This window comes from Olea europaea, chromosome 14 (assembly GCF_002742605.1).
Source record: "Olea europaea var. sylvestris chromosome 14, O_europaea_v1, whole genome shotgun sequence".
Taxonomy (NCBI): domain Eukaryota; kingdom Viridiplantae; phylum Streptophyta; class Magnoliopsida; order Lamiales; family Oleaceae; genus Olea; species Olea europaea.
Genome location: NC_036250.1, coordinates 6,162,415 through 6,173,082, shown reverse-complemented (window position 1 = coordinate 6,173,082; position 10,668 = coordinate 6,162,415). Strand labels below are relative to the sequence as shown.

Genomic DNA, 10,668 nt, shown 5'->3' with positions numbered 1-10,668 from the left:
GTTTGATTAAAAACTAATTTTTGTTAAGTTTTGATAAAATCAATGAAATGTGTTATTGAAAAATTGATAAAAATTAAAATCTTATAAAATATGTTATTGAAAATAAGTTTAGAAAAAAAGAGTTTTAAAGAATTGAGATCAAATAACTTTAATATTGCCTATTTAATTAAATAATTTGCATCCTGAATTTGATTCTTAAGGCCCGTTTGATTCTCATTTTTTTAAAATGCATTTTTCATTCTCTTTTTTTTTTCCACACATTCTTCATTAAAATAATATTATATGTAAATAAAAAAAATTTCATCGACACATTTTTTATTAATCTACTATACTAAAATTTATTTTTCCTTAAAAAAAGGTGTCAAAACACCCTCTTACTACACTCCACATGACCACGTCTGACTTAGCCTCTGTTTGAGTCCCATTACATTAAATTTTATTACATTTCATTTTTCTATCTTCTATTTTGAACCACACAATCTTCCATAAAATAATATTATACGTAAATCGAAAATTTTTAATTCTTTTTCAACAACTCATTTTTTAAAAAATACTATTCCCCCATTGATTTTTCTACATAATGGAGATCAAACAGGGGCTTATTATACTAATTATTAAAATTCATGAATTATTAGAAGTCGTACAAATTTGATTGTGATCTCATTATTTAAAAAATAATAATAATAATAATAAATCTTTATTGATTAAGAAACTGTTTATCGTATCATAATGAACTCAAACCGTACAAATTATTGAAAATGTAAAAACAACTCAGCTCACCGAAAATAATATACTGCAAATCCCCCAGTGTGGTCGATTACATTTGGGTTCCTTCCAAATTGGACTCCAAGACTGAGAATAATAAATTCTTAGACAAAACACAAACAAAATCGCCAGCATAAACTGCAGATTGCAAGAAACTACTTTTTTAAGGAAGTGCACAAAAACACACAAACACGCACTGTGTGAGGTAGATGGCGGATGACTTACCCTGTTGTGAAACCAAGTTTTTTCTGTATGTGTTGATAATCATAGGACTGGTGACCTTTGCTGGGCTCATGGCTGGTCTGACTCTTGGGCTTATGTCTCTTGGTCTTGTAGACCTTGAGGTTCTCAGCAAATCAGGGCGCGCTCAGGATCGTATTCATGCCTGTACTGCACAATTCCTCAATTTTCACTTTTGTGTATATAATTTATTATTTATGCATCTATATATAGATTTTTCGAAGTTTCGATGATTTGGAAGCTGAGTCTATGAATTGATCATTTCTTTTTTTCTTTTTCTTTTTTGTAAATTTTTTTTTTTGTTATTAATTTGGCACTTGTGAGTTGGTGTATGTAATTGTGTTTGTGGGTTTTTCTTGACTGGATTATTATTGATGAGCAATATTATTGCGTGGATTGTTGCTATATTATTTAGTTGCTGCAGGTATAAGTAAGAACTAAGATTTGGGAGGAGAAAAAAGTTCGAGTTTGAGGATGTAAAATCTGGGAGATTCTTTCTCCATGCTGAATCACAGACTTCAAAAATATTATATCATTTTGTTGGGATTCTTGAGATTTTCTGATTCCCTTAATTATCTCGGACTGTTCTCCGACCTTATTGGTTTTAGCTTGCATTAGGGTAACTGGTATATGAATTGTCTGCATATGAGGTTGATGTTTGTAACTAATAATTTGAAATGCGTCTATGTTTGGCAGCTAAAATACTTCCAGTGGTGAAGAATCAACATCTTTTGCTATGTACGCTCTTGATTGGCAACTCTTTAGCGATGGAGGTTTGTAGAACATCCTTTACTTGATAACATTTGTATCTTATGTTAATGTATGATGATCTAAACCGTGTGTCATGGTTATGGTTTTACCTGTAGTCTCTTCCCATATTCTTGGACAAGCTCGTGCCTACATGGGCAGCAATCCTGATATCAGTCACACTCATCCTCGTGTTTGGGGAGGTGCTTTATCTTTAACTAAACTTAACATGATGTTATGAATCATGCTTATTCTAGTTCTTTAATTGGTTAAATTATTACATTTACAGATATTGCCTCAAGCAATCTGTACTCGGTATGGATTAACTGTTGGAGCAACAGTGGCACCCTTTGTCCAGCTTCTTCTTTGGGCATTTTTCCCTATTGCTTATCCAATTAGTAAGGTACATCTGATGTGCATGAGATGTTTTATACATTCTGCTGGACAAATTTCTGTGTGTTAGAAGTTTTGTTAGTCGGTTATTTTCTCTGCTAGGACACTGACAGAAAGTTAAGAAAACTGACGAGATTATTTTATTTAGGGGGTGTTTTGTGGGATTTTAAGCCAATTAAAATCAATTTTTTTGACCGTTATTTCACTATTTCAGTCGTCATTTTTAAATTCTTCTCTCACAGGTAGAACCCACTTTTATCTCTAACGGTTAATAAATCAATTCTCAAAATCCCTACCAAGCACCCTCTTACCCCCCATTTGGCCCCCATTTTGGGAAAATGAAAATGGGTGGAATAGTGTTTTTTGACAAATGAGTAGTTGAAAAAGAAAGAAAAATTTTCGGTTTATGTATAATATTATTATATGGAAGATTATGTTGTTGAAAATATGAAAGGGAAAAATGAAATGTAATAAAATTAAAATTAATGGGGGACAAACGGAGGCTTAATCTGTTTATGAAATACCTAGAGGCGATCTTTGCCTCTTGTCAATTAAGTTCTAAAGCTTTTAGGATGTTTTCGTCCTAGGTTCTGGATTGGATGCTGGGTAAGGGGCATGCTGCCCTTTTGCGTAGAGCTGAACTGAAAACATTTATGGATTTTCATGGTAATGAGGTACACTATCAAATCATGGAATTCTTCATTTTCTCCCTGTTCTATTAACTAACCAATTTATTTACCGAAATTATAGTCTAATTGCTTTTCGCAAAATAATTGTATCTACAGAAGAACATTTGTACCGTCACTCTTCTTTCACATTTAACATTGCATAATCTTTTTTTTTAATAGGCTGGGAAGGGCGGGGATTTGACTCATGATGAGACAACAATAATTGCTGGGGCTCTGGAAATGACTGAGAAGACTGCTAAAGATGCCATGACCCCGATATTAAAGGCATTTTCCATTGATTTAGATGGAGCTCTTAATTTGTGCGTTTATCACTTGCTGTTGAATCTAGTCATTATGTTCTATATATGTCATTTACATACTTAATCCATGTATGATCCTTGCACAGGGAAACACTGAATGCTATAATGACAATGGGCCATAGTAGGGTTCCAGTTTATTATAAAAATCCAAATAACATTATTGGAATTATACTGGTAATTTATTTTCTTCCTATGCACAATCACGATATTGGCATTCTTGGTATCACTTGTTATTAATTGTGCAGATCTGTCTTCAAAAGTTACCTTTTTTCTATTTCAATTACAAATGCAGTCAGAAACTAATGAGTGCAGTGTGCCAATTCCGGTTTAAACCTATTATTTATCTCTATTTTGTGCAGGTTAAAAATCTGTTAGCTGTTGACCCTGAACATTCAGTTCCTCTGAGGAAAATGTTATTAAGAAGAATACCCTGGTAAGGATACACTTGATTTTCTGCTCCCACCATTTTAAATAAATAGCACTGTGAGGAATTTTATTTCCAAATATGGCAGATTGTTAGTAAATTTATTATTCTGCTACCATGTACTTGGATAAAGCATCTTCTTCAAAAAGTTATTGTATTTTGGATCTTTATCGACTATACTCCCACAGTAGGAGTAGTTGGGTTATGTTCATCCTCCCTCCCCTCCCTGTAGTATCTAATTCTTTTGCCTTGCTTGTACAATTCTCAGGGTTCCGGAAAACATGCCACTTTATGATATTCTGAATGAATTTCAGAGGGGTCACAGTCACATTGCTGTTGTATATAAGGATCTGAACGAAACAAAACAAACGATGCAGAAAACCAAAGAAGGTTTAAACAATGAGAATTGATATAGTCATGACTAACGGCTTTATGGGATTTTTTATTTTATTTTATTATTTTTTTTCTTTTTAACTCTCTGTTCTTTCTTTGTTTATTTTGGATTTCTATCTCCCTGTTATTGCCCCTTGTCTTTCTCATCACTTCTTTGTATCATATTTATCAAAGTGAGTAAGTTATTGCTTATATATCTTGTTCTTACTAACTGTCCACTGCATTGATCCATCCACAGTACATTATATGCTATTTTGGTTTTGTTTTCCTTCATATTTTCATCCGCACCTCAGTTCTACTACATTTATGTAATATATGAGTGACGATTCGAACTAAACGTCATTTATTTATTGCAATTCACATGTCTTCCCTTGCTTAGTCTGATTTCTTGATACCTGCATAAATGAGTAAACCTTCTGCTTTGTGTTTATTGGAAACATGATAAGGTGGGTCCTACTTGCAGACATTGACAACCTTGCGATAAAATTCATCTCACATGATGCTGACACAACCTTAAGCAAGGCCGATGCAAAGAAAAGCCCTCCATCTACTCCTGCTTTCAAAAAGAAACATAGAGGCTGCTCACATTGCATTTTAGATTTTGAGAATTCTCCAATTCCTGAATACCCACCCAATCATGAAGTTGTTGGTGTAATTACCATGGAGGATGTTATTGAGGAGCTTCTTCAGGTACATGAATTTGGGCTCAACCAATCAATATTAAGCAGCCATTCCTTCCCCTCCCATTTCTCTATTTTTAGTGCATTTTACGATGGATAATCACGCCGATTTTTTATTTTTTATTTTTTAAAATGTACTGGCTGTTACTATCTCTGAGGCCATTGCAGGGTGGTCTTGCTTCAGTTTTTAAATTTTGCCCCTTCAACTGTTAATGCTGCTCTGTAGTTTCTGAATATTAGCTATTTCATTATTTTCTTTTGTTGCTTACTTTTTTTCTGTTCTTGCATATTATTCATTTTTCAGGAGGAGATACTGGATGAAACTGATGAATATGTCAACATACATAACAGGTAAAAATTATTTTCTTTTTCCGTTAAAATTTACAACTTCCATGGATATACAAATCCCTACAAAGTAAAGTCGATAGCAATAGGCTTATTTTTTTATCCCAAACACTGGCAAAGAATTCTCTGCTTTCTTCAAAATGCTAGCACTTCTGTGGAAGTGATATCCTATACATGGATGTAAAACCGATAAAATCTGAAAAGTATCACTGAATGTTTCTCTGGTGCAGGATAAAGATAAACATGAACACTTCTCAAGAAAAGGCTCTGGAGTCGAACTCCATACAATATTCTTCTATGCCTAGTCCCTCGACAGATTCGGGTCTTCCCCTTGTTCAGTCAGTTACCATGACTACCAGACAATAGCCACTTATACAGTTTTCCAAAGGGAGCTTGTGGAGAGGCTTTATAGTATTTTGACAAGCAGTAAGTTGGAATGGTCATAAAGAGAAGATTCAGGTTTAGTTTTTATTACGAGAAAACGTGAAATTTAGTTTAGTTAAGAGTTCATCAAAGATGTACTATGTTCTTGTTTGAAACTGGATTTTCTAGCCGTTGGTCAAATGGTGGATACAATTACTAGAACTACTGCCTTGAGAAGTAAGGCGACTTGGTATACATTTTGGAGAAACAGAGGAGTTGATGTCAATTTTCATCAATAAAAATGGAGCCAAACGTGCTAGTCCCCAACCTTTGATATGTTTGGCAATCTCGTCCTCAACTTTGAAAATTGGACTTCTTAATCCCGAACCTTTAGCTCCATTGGCTAATTAGTCCTCAGTAAATTCTGTCAAATCAGGCATCAAACCACCTGGTGAAGCACAAGCACCATATTATGAGGGAAGGTATAAATCTTTAAAATGAAGTATGCCTGTCCATCACCATCATTGCCACCTTGAATCAGCGATTGATGGCAACATATGAGAAAAATGACTTAAATGTTATGAGATATTTTCGGTCAAAAGTAACAGAGTGAGTGAAAAGACTTATCAATCCATCGTATTTTATAATAAGCAAAAAACAACAATAGATATAATATTATAATTAAATTTTTGTTCATCATTTAAAAGATCGTTAACAAAGTTTGTGGATGAAAAATGATTGCCAAAAAAAATATAGAGATCTTGTGAATGCCAAAACTAATGGTAAAGATAAGCAGCCAGTGAAAGAAGTGTCAAGAAACAGTACTGGTGTCAATAGGGCTGCAGGTTCACGTTTTGAACTTTCCATTCTACATGTGGATATAGAGTGTTCGAATACTTTTTTGGCCCCCGTTTGTTTCTCATTATTTTTTTATTAAAATGATTATATGACCGTTACCCATCACATCAAGCAACTATATTTGACTTTATATCTCTTGTGTGGAACCCATAACGATTATATTTTTCATTCTCATTTTTACATTAATGTATATCAAACGGGGCCTTAGTCATAAAAGGGCACGGATTCCAGCAAATGGTGCATTAACCAAGTGACTCTATTATTATGCAGTAAAAAAGTGTACGCATTGCTACTATATTGCACAAATAATTGAGTCACATAATATTTAAAGAAAAATTAATATTAATGAACACACCTTCTTGAATACAAATATTTTGATATTCAAAATCAATACATTACTTTAACATTATAAAAATCGCTTTCGACACAATTCTTTGTGGTGGCTTCATGACTATCCTAATAGTAGACACACATCAAGCAACGTGATATGAATTACGAAAACAAAAATATGAATCATGGAATGTAGCTCGTGTGCAACAAGCTGTATGTCTAATGTCATATATGCATTCAGGCAAACATTACATGTACACAGGGAAAAAAAAAAGTGTATCAGCCTATAAAACACAATTACTTTTAGAACCAAGCATTTTGCCTTCCCATTGGAATGGACCATTTCAAAAAATAGCGTGTCAATAGGTATATAAATCTGGATGCAGAAGATCACGTAATGCTCTTACGTGGACCCAAACCCAATTATCAGTTATAAACTTTCTTCAATTTTAGAAAAAGGTTTTCAATTGGATACTACTAATTGGTTGTTGAATGATCAAGTGGACTGTGGATGATTCTCATTATGTTAACACCAACTTTATGAAACCTTAAATCTCAAGAACTTGAAAACCTGATTACTTAATTGTCAAGGTCCTCCGGTCATATCACCAAGAGAATTATTAAATGTGAAACGTACCTTAATTCATTAGGAATGATTCTTTAATACTGAATCTTAATTCCGGATCTTGAATTTTGAAGATCAACTGCAATCTCTATATGTTTGATTTATTAATCTCTAATCATGAATATTGACTCTTTTGATTCTTGAATTTTTGTTCTCGATTTTGACTTCTTGCTTCGTAATCTTGATTGCTTCAATCCCCTATTCTTGATTTTGATTGTGAATTTTGAATCTTCATCTTCAATATGTTCTCTCTTGTATTCTTGTTTGATGAGATGACATAAAAATTGAAAATCATATATATATATATATATATATATAGTAACTTTGATGGATTCGATGTCTACACATATTTAGTTCCATAATTTATTTAGTTGCCCAAAGCCCATACCTTTAATTGTTTATAAATGTGCTCAACTTTAAGATGACATTTATATATGATTAATTACATATGTAGGCCCATGTGACCCAAAAAAAAAACAAACAAACAAACAAACAAACAAACAAAAACAACAGAGGTCTCTAAGGTGATTATATCCTTAATGATATGTATTGTGTTGTTTCTTCTATATTTTGTACATATAATTCAACAAAAACCTATTTCTTAGTTTATGCTTGTGAATACTCTGAATTGTGATTTTCTAGAACAATGGAGCCTACAAAGTAGACGAACAGAATATGCCATTGTCTGGATTTAAATAATAAAAATAAAAAAGTCAGGCGATAAGTTGATTTGTGAGTTTTTCCCTCTCTCTCTCTCTCTCTCATTTTTTTTTTTTTTTTTTTGGGGGGCTACAAACTAAATTTTAGACATATATACATGTGAGGAATTAGGAAAAAAAAAATAACAGATCATTAATTGAAATTAAAAGATTCTTCACATCATATTGATTTTCGTTTTATTTATAACAAGTATTTCGACCTTCATGAAATATAATTTTAATGGATCCGGTCTCTACACATATTTAGTTCCATAATTTATTTAGATGTCCAAATCCCATAACTTTAATTCTTTATTAGAACACTTTAAATGAAATCAACTTTAAGATAACCTTTATGTATAGTTAAAAAAAAAAAAAAAAAAAAAAAAAAAAAAAAAAAAAGGTTGACCTCCAATCTTGATGGCCCCCACCGTCCCGTCCCTAGAACTTTGTGATGGAGGTAAATCGCAGGATGTGTCCCAACAGGTCAGGGAATAAGAGCTGCATGTACACTGCGCCTACAAAGAGTTCAATTTCATGTCTCAGAAATCAAATCCTCACACTACGACTGTCAACAAGGCGTGAGATAACCTCACTCCTATACTTTGTACCACTGGACTATGTCCTGGGGGCACCTTTATGTATAGTTAATTACATATGTAGGACTACATGATAAATTAAAAAACCCAACAGAGGTATCTAAGGTGAAAATATCCATAATGATAGGTATTGTGTTGTTTCTTCTATATTTTGTACACATAATTCAACGAAAACCTATTTTCTTGATTTATGCTTGTGAATACTCTGAATTGTGATTTTCTAAAACAATGGAGCCTACAAAGTAGACGAAGAGAATATGCCATTGTCTGGATTAAAAAATAATAATAATAATAATAATAAGGTTAGGCCAGAAGTTGATTTGTGTGTTTTTCGGTTTTTCCTTTCTTTTTTATTTTCTGTTTTTATTTTTAATTTTTTTATTTTTTTTGGCTACAAACTACATTTTAGACATATATACATGTGAGGAATTAGTGAAATAAAAAATAAAAAATTAGCAGATCATTGGTTGAGATTAAAAGATTCTTCACATCACATTGATTTTCTTTTTACAACAAATTCACGATGGAATTGGAAATCGTATTGTAATGATAAATTATCTATCGCACATATTTTAATTTAGTTGAAAATTCATCATTATTGAGAGATTATCGTGTTTGCCGTTGAAGAACTATTAGTTTTTCTCTTTTTTAATTAAAAGAAATGACGAAATTTTATGCTCTAAAATTTTTTGCCTACAGGCTCCAATCTAGTTGAGCCGGCTCTGTGAATAGGCCCGACATGACCATAGGCATTCACAGTAGAATACTTTCACTTTCACGAGTTTCATACGCTAAGGTTTAAGACTCTTTCTTGCAGTATTCAATTTTGACCAATTAAAAAAATCATTCTATCTCGCAAGTAAATTATTTAAGTTTAATCAACATGGCCTTATAAGTTATTATGAGCTTGTTTGAGAATTGATTTTTTGATCGTTAGGAGAAAAGTGGGATCCATCTATGAGAGAAAAAATCAAATATGACAACTGAAATAGTAAAATAACGATCAAAAAATCAATTTTTTAGGGAAAAAAATCACTCCCAAACAGACTTTATATAATATAAAAATTGTCTAGAAAATCCATTTACAGGATAAGGTTCTATTGACTATCTACAGACCAGTTAATGGAGGCTATATTCGAATCTTTATGCTCATAATATTCAAACACCTCCCCCATTGGTTGGTAACGTTATTCAAATTGAGCATTCCCCAACTAATCAACCTCACTAATTTAAGCAAAAGAGTAGTTTTCATTAAGCTCCTGTTTGTCTTTCAAAAAAATTAATTTTTTGAGAAAAGGATTTAAAATAATGAATTTTTGGAGAATATATGGTTAAAAAGTACAAAATTTTGAATTTATACATAAATTTTTTTGTTATTGAACGTATGATTAAAAATAAATTTAAGAAAAAAAAATGATTTTTGAGTTAACAGAAGATAAACATGGGTTAAATTAATTCCGAGCTCACGGAATAAGACCTGAATACAACTGGGCTAATTGGACTTGTTAATGGCCCATAGGTCCCGTTTGGTAACCATTTTTTTCAAAATACATTTTTCTCTATCTTTTTTTCAATCACATATTTTTTATTAAAATAATATTACATGTAAATCAAAAATTTATTCTTATTTTTCAACCACGTATTTTCCATCAATTTACATTCAAAAATACATTTTTACATAAAAATATGCTCCCAAACACCGCTATAATATAAAAATTGTTGAGAAAATCCATTTACAAGATAAGGTTCCATTGATATCGACAGACCAATTAATGGAGACTATATTCGAATCTTTATGCTTATAATATTCAAACACCTCCCCCATTGGTTGGTAACGTTATTCAGCCCCGTTTGAGCCCTATTAATTTTCATTACATTACATTTCATTTTTCTTTATCTTATTTTTAACCACACAATTTTCAATAAAATAATATTATACATAAATCAAAAAAAATTTCTTCTTTTTCAACCACTCATTTTTCAAAAAAATATTATTCCACCCATTAATTTTTCCACGTAATGGGGGTCAAACAGGGGCTCCAATTGAGCATTCCCCAACTAATCAACCTCACTAATTTAAGCAAAAGAGTAGTTTTCATTAAGCTCCTGTTTGTCTTTCAAAAAAATTAATTTTTTTGAGAAAAGGAATTAAAATAATGAATTTTTGGAGAATATATGGTTAAAAAGTACTTTTCATATTTGATTTTTGGAGGAATTTGA

At 32.0% G+C, this 10,668-nt stretch overlaps 1 protein-coding gene across 3 annotated transcripts; it reads left to right on the top strand.

Annotated features, from left to right (window-relative positions):
* Positions 1-747: 747 nt before the first annotated feature.
* On the top strand, positions 748-5,674 carry LOC111408940 (DUF21 domain-containing protein At1g47330). 3 transcript variants are annotated; one of them, XM_023038793.1, is made up of 12 exons: positions 752-1,152; positions 1,702-1,778; positions 1,872-1,955; positions 2,042-2,155; positions 2,733-2,819; positions 2,994-3,133; positions 3,220-3,307; positions 3,493-3,566; positions 3,826-3,947; positions 4,414-4,640; positions 4,935-4,981; positions 5,206-5,674. In XM_023038793.1, exons 1-12 carry the CDS (start codon positions 975-977, stop codon positions 5,339-5,341), a joined length of 1,374 nt encoding a protein of 457 aa, XP_022894561.1. In that variant the 5' UTR covers positions 752-974; the 3' UTR covers positions 5,342-5,674. The 3 variants fall into 3 exon arrangements, with proteins under 3 accessions (XP_022894563.1, XP_022894561.1, XP_022894562.1); XM_023038795.1 differs by lacking the exon at positions 4,414-4,640 and having other exon boundaries at positions 748-1,152; XM_023038794.1 differs by lacking the exon at positions 3,220-3,307 and having other exon boundaries at positions 2,994-3,098.
* Positions 5,675-10,668: the final 4,994 nt, after the last annotated feature.

Excerpts from the sequence above, each read along its gene's own strand:
- LOC111408940 (XM_023038793.1), top strand. The coding sequence starts at position 975 with ATGGCGGATGACTTACCCTGTTGTGAAACCAAGTTTTTTCTGTATGTG. Across the intron at positions 3,308-3,492 it reads ACATTATTGGAATTATACTG|GTTAAAAATCTGTTAGCTGT; the intron begins GTAATTTATTTT and ends TATTTTGTGCAG. Across the intron at positions 4,982-5,205 it reads TATGTCAACATACATAACAG|GATAAAGATAAACATGAACA; the intron begins GTAAAAATTATT and ends TCTCTGGTGCAG.